Source organism: Eretmochelys imbricata, chromosome 1, assembly GCF_965152235.1.
Source record: "Eretmochelys imbricata isolate rEreImb1 chromosome 1, rEreImb1.hap1, whole genome shotgun sequence".
In the NCBI taxonomy this organism is placed as follows: Eukaryota; Metazoa; Chordata; order Testudines; family Cheloniidae; genus Eretmochelys; species Eretmochelys imbricata.
The window spans coordinates 228,918,809-228,936,038 of NC_135572.1; the positions used below are offsets into that span (position 1 = coordinate 228,918,809).

Consider the following 17,230-nt stretch of genomic DNA (forward strand, 5'->3'; position numbering starts at 1 on the left):
CTAGGGGCAGTCCTTGCACGCAGGAGAGTGCAGGGATTGGGATTGTGGCTGGTCTTGACACCGAAAATGCAAGAGTGGGAGGGCTCCTTATTACTGGTATTACGGTAGCCCGAGGAGATCTTGTCATGGACCAGAACCCTACTATGCTAGACTCTGTACTCTGCCCTCCCCTTTCCCATGCTTCTATGCAAGGGCCAGCCACAGCCATAGCCTGGCTCTTTAATTTGCATTGAATAACGCTGAAAGTGCTGCAGCCCAGATAGCGTATAAAATGTTACAGAAAAACTTACACTTGAAGTTTCCTGAGAAGTGACAGACTCCCTCCTCCACTCTCCTTGCCTATCAGTCCCTCCCTCCTTCACTCCAGTTTCAGGATCACATCACACAGTAAGTACACAGGTATTGTACATGTTCCATGGTACATTTCCTCCGCCTAAGGAGTCATACTTCTGTGTGCTGTGAGCTAAAGGATGCAAAGCTGCCCCGCTGACTCCGGCTAACGTGGCAGAAGCTTGCTGCTCGGTTCCTTCGGCCCCTTGTCTCGCCTTTGTTTCTGTGCTTGTCACACATGATAAAACTTTCAATCAGTTTCAGCCTCTCATGCTCTTCCTTCAGGAAGAAATCAACAAGCATACTCTTCTCCTTTTTGATTTGTTCGCTGATGTCCTTGGGAATGTCAGGAATCATCCAGTCAACCAGCGCACTGAGGAACATGACCAGGTTCTGCAAAATAAAGAGCAATAGAGAATACTCTGCTAGCTAGGCTAGAAAGGTCTGTAATACTCAAACAGGCTGTAACAGAATCAAACCTCAGCTACAGAATAGTTAGAAATACCCCATCAACCCAGTGGCATATTACCATTCAAACATGTCATGTTTAAGCTCTGTCTGAAATTAGGCACCTAATCAAGGCTCTGATTCAGGAAAATGTCCCAATTCTAGAAATCACTTACGCATGTCCTTAACTCCCACTGAACAGAATGGATAAGTTAGATGCACATTTAAGTGTTGTCCTAAATATAAGGATGGGCTTAAGCACATGCTCAAGTGTTTTGCTGAATTGGGGCCCAAGTGGCCCTGCAGGCTTATTCCACGCACATGTTCAAAGGTACTGAGCACCCAACACCTTAGCTGGTAGAAACCAAAGCTCTCTATCCCAAGAGCAAGTATTGCATCGGCAGTAGCAATACAAGTATCTGCCACACACATTGTCGCTCCAATGTGCTTCATTTGTGACCTGAAAAGACCAGCTCTAGGTCCAACAAATCTCCATGCTCATTCCATCCTCAGGTTCCCTGCTAAGGAGGTTTTTGTGAGGTGGACACTAGCTGCTGTGCACAGACCAGAATCCTGAGTCTCAAATGTTATGGATGCACATGTGTATGGGTACTGGGGGTGCCAGTGCCTCTAGTGGACAGGCAAGATGAACGGCATGCCCCATACACATACATTAGCTTCTGTGATTTAAATTGCAATACGGTAAACTCAACAGGCTTACCTGAAACAGAATAACAAAAGCCAAGCGAGCAGATAAAACTGACCAGTACTGCTTAGAAAATTCATACTGATTTGGGGACCAAGGTGGTTCTCTGTAATCCTTGTACCTGCCAGTGAAGATAGCTTGGTTAGCGCACAATTTCCAGCAACTGCCACCTACAGATTATACTAAACACTTTGATAAAACAACTTTGCAGCAGCTAACTCTAGAGCATTGAATCCCCTGAGCATTACGTACCTCATCCCACACTATTAGTTAAAACTCCAGGATCCGATCTCAGTCACCGTTGTAGATCTGGAATACCTCTATCGAATCCAACAAGGTTACTCTGGTTTTACACAGCTGTAACCAAGATTGGAATGTGGCCCTAATGGGGAAAATCTTCTAGTGTGGTTGGATTTCCTTTTGGAAAATAATATATAGAGCTATTCTAGTCTTAAATTCACCTCAGTGCAGAGGATCTGACATGCTGCAAATATACAAGGAATAAAGATATACTGCAGTGTATTGAGATCAAAGAAGGCAATTAGTGAGCTTGTGCAAAGATTGGTGTTCAAACCTATTTTATTTACCATTATCATTAATATTTTGGAAGAGGAAGTAAACAAGATGTTAATAAAAACTTTTAGATGCTAGTAAACTGGAATGTTTTGCGAACATAAAAAAAGGACAGATATCAGACAAAGAGTGGTAAGAAATTAAGGCAGAAAATAAGAATAATTTTGGAAAAATGCGAAGTAGTATAAATAAAACAAAATAGTTAAAGAGAAGATGAGATACAGATCTTGGAGGGACACCGTTTGAAAACAGATACAGTGGGAAGAGTCTAAGGCTGACTGAGAACGGCAAGTGAGCACACATTTGCATCATGACATGGCAGCAGAAAAGGACAGTGTTTTTTGCAGCTGCATAAGTAAGGGCATGATGGAGCTGGGAGGTAATAGTTTGTCGGTAAACAGCTCAGATTAAAAACTACACCTGGATTACTGCACTGGGGACCTCAAGATGAAAAAAGACTATTGAGAAATTGAACGCAATTCGGAGAAAAGCAAAAATGATCAGGGGCCTGGAGAGACTGACTTACCAGAAAATATTAAAGCACTGAATATATATTGCTCAGTTATGGAATGTAACAACCAAGGTAGGACATTACAACCATACACAACCTGCTGAGGGATATAAACACCTGAGACTGAAAGGGATTATTTAGTGAGGTGCACAGTGTATTACTAGGAGTATGGGATGAAAGTAAGAAAGGGAAAAACTGGCTTGAATATCAGGAAACACTTCCTGAGAAAGCAAAAAGAAAAGGAATACTTGTGGCACCTTAGAGACTAACTAATTTATTTGAGCATAAGCTTTCGTGAGCTACAGCTGAGAATAAGACTCATTAGACTGCGGAAAATGGGGAATAATGGAAGATCTTCGTATTTAAAACTAGACACCAAAAATCACGGACTCGTTAGAGCCCCATCATCTCATGAATGTTGCATGGTGTCAAGTCCCAAGGAAATTTTGCACAGCTTCACTGGAAATCTTGTTGTTTAGGACAGCTGAAACTAGACTGAACTCATGTCTGTAGAGCAGAAGTTCTCAAACTGGGGTGCACACCATGTATTCTGAGGGAGCGTGGGAAGCTTTAGGGGAAAAAAAATTACTGCACACATCCAGAGCTGGGCAGCCAGAGCTCAGAGCTGGGTGGCTGAAGACTGGTGGCTGGGTGCCAGGGGCGGGGAGAGGCATAAACTACTACAGAAACAAAGAAGGGAGACACAATCAAATACATTTGAGAACCACTGCTATAGAGCAAAAATGATGTATAGAGAACTGTAGGACTATCAGAGCTATGAAGTAAGTAGCAATCCCTCTTTTCTATTTCCAACCTCTCTGATTCCGTGTCATCTTAATTAAAGTACAACAGATCAGGGGGCCTCTGGCCTTTCCATTCTGCAGAGCATTCCTAAGAGTGTCTCTTTCAGGGACCCATCTCAACACATTAACTATCCCTCCACTTTATTCTCAAAATATTTCATTTTGAAGATGATCAGGATGGGTTCTGCAGACCTCTGGTGGTTCAGGGACCCCAGTTTGGCAATGACAGCAAGACAGTCCACTGCAAAAGAAAAATGAAAGGGACCAGAAGTGGCCAATGTGGCTTTACAAAAGACTGCCTCAAAGATCTGAAGGCAAAAAGGAATGTGTATTGGAAACAGGGAAGCCTGGAGGAAAGTAAAGACAGATAGAAAGGGTCAGTTAAGGCTGGAAGAGAATGATGTTAGAGTAAAAAAGGAAGCTGAATCAATGTTAGACAAAGTGATTAAGGGAAATAAAAAAGGGCCTTATACAAATATATCAGTGGGCTAAAATGCAGTGCGCTTAAATGTAATCATAGAGTCGTAGGATTGGAAGGGACCTTGAGAGGTCCATCTTCAAACCATCCCTGACAGGTATTTGCTCTTAAAAATCTCCAATGATGGAGATTCCACAACCTCCCTAGGCAATTATTCCAGTGCTTGATTACCTTGACAGTTAGGAAGTTTTTCCTAATGTCCAACCTGAACTTCCCTGGCTGCAATTAATGCCCACTGCTTCTTGTCTTATCCTCAGAGGTTAACAGCAACAATTTACTTCTGTCCTCCTTGTAACAACCTTTTATGTACTTGAAAACCGTTATCATGTCCCCTCTCGGTCTTCTCTTTTCCATAGTAAACACACCCAATTTTTTCAATCTTTCCTCATAGGTCATGTTTTCTAGTCCTTTCATTTGTTTTGTTGCTCTTCTCTGGACTTTCTCCAATTTCTCCACATCTTTCCTGAAATGTGGCACCAAGAACTGGACACAATATTCCAGCTGAAGCCTAATCAGCACAGAGTAGAGTGGAAGAATTACATCTTGTGTTTTGTTTACAACACTCCTGCTAATACATCCCAGGATGATGTTTGCTTTTTTTTACAATAGTTTTATGCAGTTGACTCATATTTAGTTTGTGATCCACTGTGACCCCAGATTCCTTTCCTTAGTACTCCTTCCTAGGCAGTCATCTGAAAACTGGTTGTGCTATTCTATTTTTATTTTAAATTGGTCTTTGATTAAAAAAATACGGAAGAAATGAGTGAACAGTTGTGAGATAGTGATGGCCCTCATCAGTGTTCTGAAGCTGCGGTTCATAAAGCAGGTGAAATGGGAATAATTGGAAAAAATGGAAATCATACAGATCTGCGAGTCTAGACGATAGGGATACCAGGTCACTAGGGAAACAGCTCCTTCGGAAAAAAAAAAAAAAAAAAAAAGAGAAAAAAAAGCTTCACAGGCCCAGTGCAAAAGGAAGCAGGTCTATGCTAAGGAAAACTCCCTTTAAAGATTTGTATCTGCCTTCTTTCTCTTCTGAATGTGAGTATGTGACCAGCATGTTTTCATGTACTCCACTATTGCGTGAGGTTATAAAGGTTAAAAGGACGAGGGCAATAAAAATGGCCTATAATTTAACACGGTTTGCTTTTAGTTTGCCTTTAGCTACACAAATGTTCTTTTGCTCTCAAAAATCATGACAACGAATGATATGCAACAGAGTAGCGTCACAGCAATGTTTGTTTGGAAGTCATGCCAAAGAGTTCACAGCATTGCATAAAATGCTGCTCAAAATATTCAGAGAATTTATTCTGGATGTTCAGTGGGAGAATTTTCTCACTTGTTATGGTTATTTTTAGGATACCTTAATCTCTGGTAATGCCCGTAAGGAGCAAAATTCAATCTTATTGTAACCACATTTATCTCCAGAGGTCACAGAAATCTAAGAATAAGAGAGGTCAGCTTGTTCCCAACATACTTGCCAGAAAAAGAAACACAGATTTTTTTTTCTAGTAAAAGGGACAGTGTTCATAGCATGTCTCCTGGGTTTGGAGTTAGATATCCTATGTTTTATCACAGTTTGTGTTCTAGCCAAAGCTGTGACTTTGATAAGATTTCACTAAGGCGGGTGATATTCAGAAATGGCCAGCAAACATGCTGATATCTTCCCATAATATTTTCCTGATAATTAAAGGAAGAGAAATGTTCTCATTTGTTTCTCACTGAACCAAAATGAGATTAGTCTGGTACAGAGTCAGACTTTTAACTTGGATTTCTTGTTTTCAGTACAGGAGACAAATTCTGCTCAGAGGGAAGAATTGGAATGTACCTGACATACAGCTCCAGACAATGAACCATCTGCTATGATTTAGCTCTGCTCCCTGTTTTGCAGCCCTATCAAGGCCATGTAAACCCAAGCAGGGCATTTCATCATTGCTGCCAGTGCACAATCTTCCAGGTAGATTGACAGTCATACACCAGACAATGAAGCTGTGAGCAAGTAACTGGAATCAACACTAGGACACCAGACACACAATTGAAGTGAGATGGGCATGTCACAAGGATGCCTGATGAGAGATTACCTAAAATAATAACATATAGCCACCTTGGACAAAGAAAATCGGGGGTGGGCGGCAGGGAGAAGGAATGCTTCACAGACACCTTGGAGGACAATCTAAAAGCATGTAATAGCTCTGTATTGTACTGGAGAGCTAATTGCTAGCAACATAGAGAAATGGAGGAGAGCAGGGCACAAGGAGAAGAGCAATTTGGCAAAAGGAGGCCCAGAGCATAGCTTTAAGACTATTATATCTCGCCTGCCACAGAGGAATAAGTGAGTAGAAGATAACACTGAGCAGAGTCCCCATCACCAGCAGTGCTTATTGGACGTGCCACACTAGTGCTTCCCACAACATCCCTACTAGCCAATGGAGGATTTTGCTCTTTCTACTGTCTCACAGACTTTAAGGCCAGAAGGGACCATCATGATCATCTAGTCTGACCTCCTCCAAATTGCAGGCCACAGAACCTCACTCACCCACTCCTGCAATAGACCACTAACCTCTGGCTGAGTTACTGACATCCTCAAATCATGGTTTAAAGACTCCAAGTTACAGAGAATCCACCATTTACTTTAGTTTAAACCTGCGAGTGGCCTGTGCCCCATGTCCTTCCTCTGGGTTTCAGTGGCCTGCTTGTTACAAGAGCTGTCCACTCTCTCAATGACTCAGTGCTCTCTCTTAGTCTGCTAGTTGGATGTTGCAGCCCTCATTGCAGGACATTTGCACTGTTCTGGCTTACCCACCCTCCCAACCACTCATATCTTGGAGCCTGACCGTGTGGCCCTTACTCACTTGAGTAATCCTTACTCCGTGAAATCAATGGGATCACTTGCACAAGTAAAGTTTATTCACATAGATCAGGATAGCAACACTGGATAACTTTACCTATTCCACACCAAACAATGACAACCTGGATTTCTCTTCTTGAAAGCAACAACTTTACATGTGTGGGACATTCCCCATTGACTCTACAGATAGCTAGTTATGAGCCTTTTCTCTCATAACAAGAGCTACTAGTACTTCAGCGGCCACCCTACAAAATGTCCAGTTGCTTTAGATAGCTATAATAATAGGTGTATTTACAATATTGCCTAGAAACTGCCTATAGTATGTATAGAGAAATATAGTAATCACTGCAGCAAATAATGAGGTATTTATTTAAGAAAAAATTAGTTAACCAGTGTCGGGAATGGGAGGGTTTCTAACCAGGAAATACAGCATGATTTCTATGCTGACTCATAGTATTACATGCCAGCATCTCTGTGTTCAAGATAATCTAGGGATTTATGAGTATAAAACAATTAAAGTATAATGCTGACAAAGTTCATTGCCATAGAATAGCTCAGCATTCATATTTTAAATATAATTAGATTTACTTATTTGAAATAGCCAGTATAGTGCCATGCCCACAGGCTTTGGCAGCACCATAGTGGAGACCTGGGGCCAGATTCAGATCTCCCTTAATGGCAATGTTCATCAGAAGTAACTTCACTGAAATCTATGGAGATACTGTGTTATAAAACTGGTCCAAAGGAGAACAGAATCAGCCCTCTGGATTTGATGTCTAGTTTTGGTATCTAAGTCCCCATTTCAGCTATGGCTGGAAATAATAAACAGGCAACACCTTCAGCCGTGGTGACTTAGTGGCTGTGGCAAATGTGGAGGGTCCTGTAATCATTTCTTAGTATTGTGGACTGATCTGATTACTGGGGTGCTGTTTTCGGTGTGAATGGTTTGCTTAAAGTGCTTCTCACTAGGGGCTTGTCTGGGATGAGTCAGGCAGAGGAGGCTCAAGGTGGTCCCTTAATGGCTTCTATTAAAGGGAATGCTAAAGGACATTGCCAGAAGTGGCTCTGCTGACTCTGGCTCAGTTCCCCTTTGAGCCTATGGAACTGGTTTGACCAGCCGGTGACAAAACCCACCAGCAATGAAGAAGTCTGGGGTGTGAGGAGGACCTAAGAACTCTCATGGTATCTAAAAGGACATTCTCTTAGGGATGCAAGGGGAGACCAGATTGAAAAGACACTCAAGCAGCAACCCATTGACATGTCTGGAGAAGCTAGGCCTGCCTCATTCCTACCTAGGATGGTGGGACTTCAGGTAAAATAGACACGAGTGTAGGCTGTTTGTGATTTTACATCCCTTTTTCTGTAATGCTTTGTTCCAGCTTCCAAATAAAAGTACTTTGTTCTAACAAGGCTGTTGGTCCCCATCACTGGTCACAAGTTCCTGAAGGGAGGAAATAGGTTTCTTAAACCCTGTCAGACTTGTAGGGCAACAGCAATTGGTATTGAAGCCAGATCCTGGTTTGAGAGTGGAAGAATTGAATGATTCCCTTTGATGCAGGTATAGGTAAGAGGCCCAAGACCTACACTGGGTGCTCTTGGACAGACCAGAAAGGGGACAGAAATGCAGCTAGCCCCATGACTGGGGCTGGTGTTAATGACCGACATCAGGGGTGTTCTTCCAAAGACCACTACATACTTCAGTAAAGCCAATGGGTGTGCTAAAGCATTCTTTGTGTGCAACAGAAGGAGCAATTAAGCACCTGTGTATAGTAAAAAAAAACTGCAGACAAAGAGTGGGGCCAACTCCCAGAGTCCTCTGAAAAGGCAAGCCAGGTGGCAGGCTCAGGGGTTTCCTAAGAGACTCTACATGCAGATGCCAGGTATTGGTTCTGGGCTGTGTGAGCTGCAGTAAGAAACACAGGGCAAGCAGTGGTGTGTGCCCCTCGGGCAGAAGCACAGAGGCAGCCTCTCCTCAGGCACAGTTGTGGCTGGAGGGGCTCACTTAGGAATTGCTGAGCAAGAAAACTGCCTGTGGGCTGCATGTTCCGATCGCTGCTCAGGGAAACAGGACTTTGCATTCATTTCTGTGAATAAACAAGACTACATCAAGACTTTATCCCTGCCTCACAAACCTCCAAACTTTGGCTTTCTGCTCGGCTTAAGGGGCAACAGACTAAATACTGTTGATAGTTTCTGAAGGGAATTCCCCCAACATTCCTTGTCAGAAAACATGGTATTAAAGCGTGTGACTATGGGGAAGGGGGAAAGTGTGGGTTTTCAAGCAGGGGAAAGCATGGGAAAAACAGGACCCTGTAAGGGAGGAAATGTTTTTCTAATTAGAGGGAGTATATTTTTAAAGGTGTGATCCTGCTGCCATTCTTATTGATGAGAGTTTTGTCCTTGATGTTAGTAGGAAAAGAACTGAACCCTAGGTTTTTATGTTCAGCAGAAGTCTTGGATGAAGCTGTTCATTCTATGCATGGAGGCACCATTGAATTTTGCATCTACATATTCTAAAACCCATATCTGAATTAACTAAGAAGATAATAGTTTAAAAGAACAGAAAAGCTTCGCAAGTCTAACTCAGAGAGGAAACTCTTTTATCTAATATAAGACCAAAACAATTGACTTTAACTACACAAAGTGTCGTTAGAGCTACTTTACCTGCAGAATATAACTTCCTGTTCAAACTGTGAGTTGTCTGGCTGTGTTCCAGCTTTGAGATGACTAACATTGAAGTATGAGAGGGTGTGATTGACAAAGCCATGCATGGTTCCATTTTGACTGTATGCATATTGATACACAAGGCGTGGAATGAAATCAGATGTAACAGAGATTACAAAAGCCTGGGAGACAAAAAATAACCCAGTGAATCTACAGATGTGTTTTGGATTAATTGAATTCAGGTTATAGTTTTCATGTTCAAATAAATATAGAATGATGATGATCAATTTTGCAACCTCACAAGTGAGAGAGAACTTGCCAGACACATCAAAGAATAAGTGTTTTTAAACTACACTAGCCTGCTGTGTCTCTCTCCAGGCAGAGGCAACTCATGGGATTGTGTGGGGGCGCACATGGGGTTACGTGCCCCCCCAGATTTCTGCCAAGGTTTATATTTTTCTTTTTTTTTTTTGGCAGGGAGTGGATTTAAAATTGTAACCCCCAACACACATACAACTATCAACGTAACAGTTATGTGTTGCCTCTGTCTCCAGGGAAAGTATATAGCTAGGCAGGTGGGACATTTTCAAGAGCAAAGAGTAATTACAACAATTGCCTCATATATACTGGTCTTAATCCTGCCCCCAGAGATATCAATGGGAGTTTTACCAATGACTACAAAAAGAGTGCAGGAGCCGGACCACAGCATATATAACAGCCAGATCCTCAGCAGGTATAAATCGGTGTAAATCCATTGATTTCACTGATGCTATGCCAATTTATACCGGCTGAGGTGTGGCCCATAAAGGACTAATTCTCGGTTCCCTTGCTCCATTCTAAATCTGGAATAGTTCCATGAAGTCAATGGAGTTTACTCTGGTGTCAAATGGATGTGAGATCAGAATTAGCCCCAGAAGCATCTAGAATGTGCAAATAAAAGTTAACTGAGTGCTACATTCTGCCACCCTACTCTGTGAGTAGTCCCACTCAAAAAATGATACTCAGCATGAGAAAAGATGATAGAATCTGATTCTAAATATTTTTTAAACTCAAGTATGCACATTTTCACTTTCCAGTTGTCGACAACAGAGGGGCAGCATAGTCGGTGTTTTAATTAAAGCACTTGGAGAATACAGACAACTAGAGAATGTCTGAAATTTTAAATAACTACAGGGCCTGATCCTGCAAAGTGCACTCAGGTAAAATGGGGGGCTGGGGAAAGCAGCACGGTTCTGCTGATAGGGCTTAGCACTGGGAGTGGGGGGGGGTCTGCATTCTATTCCTGGCTCTGCCACTTGGGCAAATCACATACTTTCTTTGCACATCAGTTTCCTCATCTGTGATGATATTGATTTTCCTTTCTAATGTGCTTTGAGATCTATGGAAAAAAAGTACTCTGTATTATTATAATTAAACCCCACGGGCCTGATTCTCATTTATACTATGACCTTGTCTACTTGGGAAAGTTTTATAGTATAACCAAAGGTGTGAATTTAAACCAATATAGTCATAATCAGAATGCTACCCCCACCCTCCAAGCAAGTATGGGTGACCTTTTTCAGTCTTTCAGCGTTGCTTGAGAAGGAGTTTAAGGTACACCAAAAAACGCTACTCTTATATTGGAATCAGAATGTCTGCATAAGAGATTGTAGTGGTATAACTATACATGTATAACAATAGCTGTATAACTGGTAAAACTTTTTCTTTGAGACAAGGCCCTAAGCTCCTTTCACTGCTCAAGTAAATTACATTCAAACTGACTTAATCTAAACCTATATTTACACTGCCAGAGAATGACGTAAATGTGTCTAAGCATTATAATACCTAGTTCTCATACAGCATTTTTCATAAATGAGAATTAGTCCTCTATTGGTGTGCTTGGAATTTTGCCTGACTAATAATTGCAGGATCCGGCCCATTAATGTGTGATTTCTATATAAATTAATCTTCATGTCACACAAAACATAATAATTCAGAAACAGAGATGAGTAAATGTACATGTCTTGTGTAATTCTGATTCTACATAACATTACATGATATTTTAAACTCAAGGAGTAGCAAATTGAGTAACTTAGTTTTTCATTGTATTTTATGGCAATTGAAGAAAGTAGGCATTGCTCAAAATTTAAATTATGCTTCAGGGACAAAATAAGCTCATAAAGTCATAATCAAATACTTACATTAATGATAACTGAAAACTTTCCGATACCACTCAAAATGTTATACCAAATTCCTGTAAAAGAGTTAATAACAAAGCTTTGTTACAGGATTAATCTTAATTTCCTCTTTTGAGGTGAATTCCTGGTGTTACCATCATTGCAAAGATTCTTCATTACGTACCGATATCTTTTTCTCTCACTGTGTCTGGCCTCCTTAACTCAGAAACAAACTTTTTTGCATCCAGCCGAACTTCTATGATGTTGTTAAGAAGGGCAAACACCGGAGCCAGAGGGAAGGAGGCAACGAAGAGCGTGACAAAGCCAAACTGGATAACTGGAAGAGAGAGACGTATTGTACAGAGAGAAGCTCTGTACTGACATATTAAACATATGTCCGCAGGAAATCAGCAGCTGAGGTTTGTGTGTTACAGGAAATATAAAACTCCATTTCAAACATTTCTGTCCTGTTGTTAAACAGTACAACAAACAAGGTGAGGCTATGAAAGAAAGAAGGATTTGTCACTGTGTTTTTATATTGGTTCTAATATTGCTCTTGGTCTCCAATGTGCATACGTGGGCCAGAGTAAATATTAGTTTAATAAAGAAAAGTAGTATGAATGCTATTTTCCTTTTAAATACAGTCATCTTGAATGAGGCCATGTTATCCCTCCCATTGTTTGTTTGTAGAGGAGAAGCAATGCGTATAAATAGGGAGAGGAAATCCATGAGGCAACATCCCCTATTCCCAAGACCCTTTGGAAGACTGTCTGGGCAAACTGCCCGCTGTAGGTGTTTGGGCTCAGGGGTGAAACTATGGTATGGCCACTCTCTGTGGCATCATCCCCCTCCATACCTTGGGGAATTCTGGTGCAATTCCCAGGAGAAGCCAATGTTGTTCATTGCATCGTCAAATATTGCATTCCTGCTTCAGCGCCTTCTTGGGGAAAGTATAGCAGATGGGAAGGAAGAAAGGCGCTTGAGCATTTAAGGAACCAATGGCAGCCTAACATGGAGAACCTGACCCTGCCCTAAGCACAGAAGCCCTAAGATTTCTACAGATCCAGCCACTGAAGAGCCACAGTCCTGATTTCTTCCACAGGTAGGTATACTGGAGGGAACGTTGCCTCTTGTACAGCACCTAATACAGCGGGGGGCCTGGTCTATGACTGGAGCCCTAGGCACAGGGCTGTCGCTAGAGGGCTGCGGGGCCCAGGGTGGAAATGACGGATTCGTCTCTTCCGGGAGCGACTGCACCGGCCAACCGCACCAGCCCACAGGTCCCCCCCAAAGCGCGGTGCCTGGAGCGCTCGCTCCGATTTGCCCTACCCAAGGAACGGCTCTGCCTAGGCACTACTACAATACAAGCAAACAATAACTCAAGAGTTTAAACTCTTGGCATTTCCTGAATTGTTTATGTCCATCCCATGGGGGCAGGGATGATCTGGATGCAAGTAAGCAGCTTTATTCTAAAGACAACTTAGACACCAATTTTCAGATCCTCTCCCGGCAAAGTGGAATTCAGAGGAATGAAAGTATTTTTCCAAAGTCCCCCAATGTTTCAACGATATTTAAGACCGTGCACAGTGCATATTGGGCTCAATGTTGCAAGGTGCTGAGTGTCCTTAATTGCCATTGCCTTCAAAAGAAGCAGAGGACAGTCAGCTTGCAGGATCAGGCCCATTCTGGGCCCATCTTGAGAGGTGCTGAGCCAGCTGAAAATGTTGACCTCCTTATACTGTAGGTGCTGACCACCTGCCAAGAAGCTCTAAGCACCTTTGTCTCCCAGTGACAACAAGACGTCAGGACTTGATAGTATTATCACCACACAAGACTGGCCCTCTCTTTGTAAAATGTAACATGGAACATTATTTTAATATAAAGATGAGCTCTTATTTCCCAAAGAAAGTAGTGCAGGGTGGCATAAGGAGAGACTGGCTGAAAGGCATATTGCACAACTGCAATGGAGATAGTCACAACAAAATTAAACTAATGAATGTACGTGCCCATATTATATAAATAGTGCTACAAATAGGATTTGAGTAAACTGCAGTGATATGCATTGTGATTTCTTTGTAAGCAGAATATAAAGTCCCTGTACAAGCTTGCAGTCCATTGCAGCAGATGTCCTTTGCACTTTTGGAGGAGAGAAAAAAAAATGGAAAAGAAAACTAATCCTAGCATAGCAGGACTAGTCAACTATTTTCTCTAGAATAATTTCCTTTGGCACTGTTGTCACAGCCCACAGCCAACTGATAAAACTGCTTTCCCCAGGATCTTTTTTGTACCCAGCTTATTTTTTGTGTACCTGTTTCAAGCCTCATTATGGTTCCCCCCCCCAATCTCCTCTCCCAGTGACAATGTATTTGCACAACAAACCATTATCTCCATGATAATTGTGGCCATGGTTTGCCATTTTCAATGGTTTGCTTTGGGGATAAAGGTTATATCATCCTAGCATAGCATGATGGGAGCTGTTTCAACATACAAGAATATGTTACCCTCTAAATTATAGTTTCCTGAATATTTTATGTTTGAATCAGGAAAAGGAAGTAAGGAAATAAAAACAGATGTTAGAGAAGTATCTCAAAAACCTTTGAAATGCTTAGAAAAATATATAGCATCAAAATGTGCCTTATTTGGTCTGAAGTGAAGTTAGCAGGGCTAGAGCTGGAGGGAATCAGTAAAAAAGTATTCGCAGTGATTTGTCTGAGTATAAACCACAAATATTTGCTGTGATACTATTTGCAGCCATTTTTATTCATTTCCTAGGAACATCTGCATGAATGATGTTTTAGTTCGTAAAAGAACATTCAAGGTACACAAACATCTTCTGGATGATTTTGTAAACATGTTGTCATACAAAGATCCATCCTGGAAATGTTTGTGTGGTCATGTTTAAATCTCTGTATTTCCTTCCTTTTATTTTTAAATTAAAGTTTCAATGATCCAAACAAGTAGCAAAAATACTACCATGTGACTTAGGTTTTGTCTACACTGCCCTGCAGGTCCAACTACGGGGGTACGATTAGCAGTGCGCAGCAAAGTGCTGTGCTGTAACTCCCCCCTGTGGACGCTGTGGGCACAAATATAAAGGTTCCTAGATCACATTAATGTAGTCCTGTGAGGGGGAAGTTACGTCACAACATTTTGCTGTGCACTGTTATTCATACCCCCTGTAATCCAAACTGTGGGGTGGTGTAGACATAACCTTAGATGATCAGTCACATGTCATGAGAAGCAAAACATTCCATGATACAGTCAAAACAAATAGTTTGTGCCTGATCCAGGCATTGAAATGTGTTTGTTTAAACTATTTGGGGAGTACTGATGAATAACAAAGAGATTACTAAAGCTTAAAGTCTGTGCACATTTATTTGAGAACATAAAAGGACGCTAAATTCACTGAGAGTTCAGTTCTGCTTCCTTAGACACACTTAGTAGCACTAACACAACTATCTCCATCCAATTCAATGTGAGTATCTGCATGAGGACTAGCTACTCCACCTAAGTAAGGGACACCGAATCAGGCCCAAAATAAAATCATTCACTGTGATTAGTTCAGTCACACACACACAAACATACACACGCACACTGAGTAGACCCCATTTATTTCAATGACTTAGTCAGACTCAAAGGAAGGTAAATGTTCATGATTCTGCCATCCTTATTCACAACCCTCAGGTAATCCACTTGATTTCAGAGATATTTCTCATGAAGTGTTACTAAAAGTGAGCAAGGGTGGCCAAATCAGTCCCATTCTGAGTGACATTCTAAGTACTCTTAGAGCAGTGGTTCTTAACCTGGGGTGCACATACCCCCTGGGGGTGCGAGATGCCCTTTCTAGGGGTGCAAGACATGCCAGATCTTTTTAGAAGGTAAATAATCAAAAACACAAATTAAGCACAGGATCGTAAGTACAACTACTTTGTTTCATCAAACCTATGTATTTATTAACATTACACATTTTTAATGATTACTGTAATATACAAACAAAATATATCTAGGTTTAAAGAACTGACCTACTCAACGATTTTTGATAAGGGGTGCGAGAACATATTTTGAGAACCAAAGGGGTGCAGGCTGCAGTTCAGGTTAAGAACCACTGTCTTAGAGAAACAGGAGCCTTAAAATATACAACCACAAGCTTGGCAGGGAAATCTAAGGGAAAAGTACAGTTCACTTCTGTGTGGCAATAATGTACAAAACATGCCTACACATAACATGCCGAGATGATACTTTAAAATCCAACCTCAATATAGAGATTAAAGAAAAATGTGGGCCTCTCTTTAGTGATGTGTCTTTTGTTGGTGCCTCAGACATATTCTTTTTGATGGATTTACCTGCTTGAGGGGAAATTCTTCCAAACCTCCAGAATGCATGGCCCCCATCGCCCTTCCCATTCCACACCTTTTCCTGTTCATAGATACCTGGATGTTTGTACAACCCTCTGCGTGATTACAAAGGACACATCTAACTCTGTCTTTCTATATGGGTGGAGAAAGATTTGTGCACTGAGGGTTCCCTGCATATACACATCGTTAGGACATGCTCTGGCCCTGAGTAAGGACCTGAGGATTTGCCCAAACTAGAATTTAAAATGTAGGTGGTAGTGAAATAGGCAACTGGGATGGAGGTGGGAAATCTGAGGTAACGTCATCACTGATTTTCATCTACAAGATCTTTTGTTATGGTTTCTGAACAGAAGTTTTATTGAGAAATAATCTGGTGATCACTCTGCACTGGACTGATTGAGGGTCACTACTTGCAATACAGGATGAAGACATTGGATCAAATTCTGGGGCAGCCAGTAGCAGGAACGCTGATCTCCTGGATTCCAACTCCTGACAAAGATAGAGTATGTCTACACTGCAGTCCTAGAGCAGGATTACAGGTTGAGTAGATATACCTGAACTAGCTTTACTGTAGCTAGCACAGGTTCTGGTAACGGTAAAGCTGTGAAGGCATGGGCTTCAGCGCAGGTGGTACAAGTCCTCCCAGAAGCTTGAGTTATTACAGTACTTGCAGGGCTAGCTTAGCCCATGCTGAAGCTTGTGCTGCCATGGCTTCACTGCTCCGCTACCTGAGCTAGCTAGATAGCTAGATCAAAGCTAGCTTGAGTAACAATAGCAGTAAAGGGTTCAGAGTAACAGCCGTGTTAGTCTGTATTCGCAAAAAGAAAAGGAGGACTTGTGGCACCTTAGAGACTAACCAATTGATTTGAGCATAAGCTTTCGTGCATCCAATGATTTCCTGAGCTGTAGCTCAGGAAAGCTTATGCTCAAATCAATTGGTTAGTCTCTAAGGTGCCACAAGTCCTCCTTTTCTTTTTGCGAATAGCAGTAAAGCTGCGCCATGTATGAATGTCTACATATTCTGCAGTCATACCTCTCAACTGCAGTGTAGACAAACCCTTAGAGTCAAGGGTTTATGTAGCAGTTAGTGGAAAGCTTTTCTAGTCTAGATGAAGGGTTCACTCCTACTTCTATTAAAATCAATGGCAAGACTCTCCTTTGATTTCCAGGGGAAGGCGAGAAGGCCCAATGTCTGTCACCCTGACCTGACACCCAGTGCAAACTGATGAGGAAAGTGCCTACAGTCAAAGGTTACATTAGTGCTGGAGAACCCCCATACAAGTGTATCAGGGCAGAAGTAGGTACTGAATGGGGAATCCATGTAACCAGGGCCAAGAGAACCAAGCTGTCAAGAGACTC

General features: G+C 41.8%; 1 protein-coding gene across 1 annotated transcript in view; it reads right to left on the reverse strand.

Moving 5' to 3' along the window:
* Positions 1–441: 441 nt before the first annotated feature.
* The window catches only part of ANO2 (anoctamin 2), a 272,975-nt gene continuing 256,186 nt past the window's right edge, over positions 442–17,230 (reverse strand). Inside the window, exons 21-25 of the mRNA XM_077807418.1 lie at positions 11,701–11,853; positions 11,541–11,593; positions 9,361–9,542; positions 1,499–1,604; positions 442–723 (exon numbers count right to left, since the gene is read on the reverse strand). Coding sequence (XP_077663544.1) covers positions 442–723; positions 1,499–1,604; positions 9,361–9,542; positions 11,541–11,593; positions 11,701–11,853 — 776 coding nt within the window. The remainder of the gene's footprint in view (positions 724–1,498; positions 1,605–9,360; positions 9,543–11,540; positions 11,594–11,700; positions 11,854–17,230) is intronic.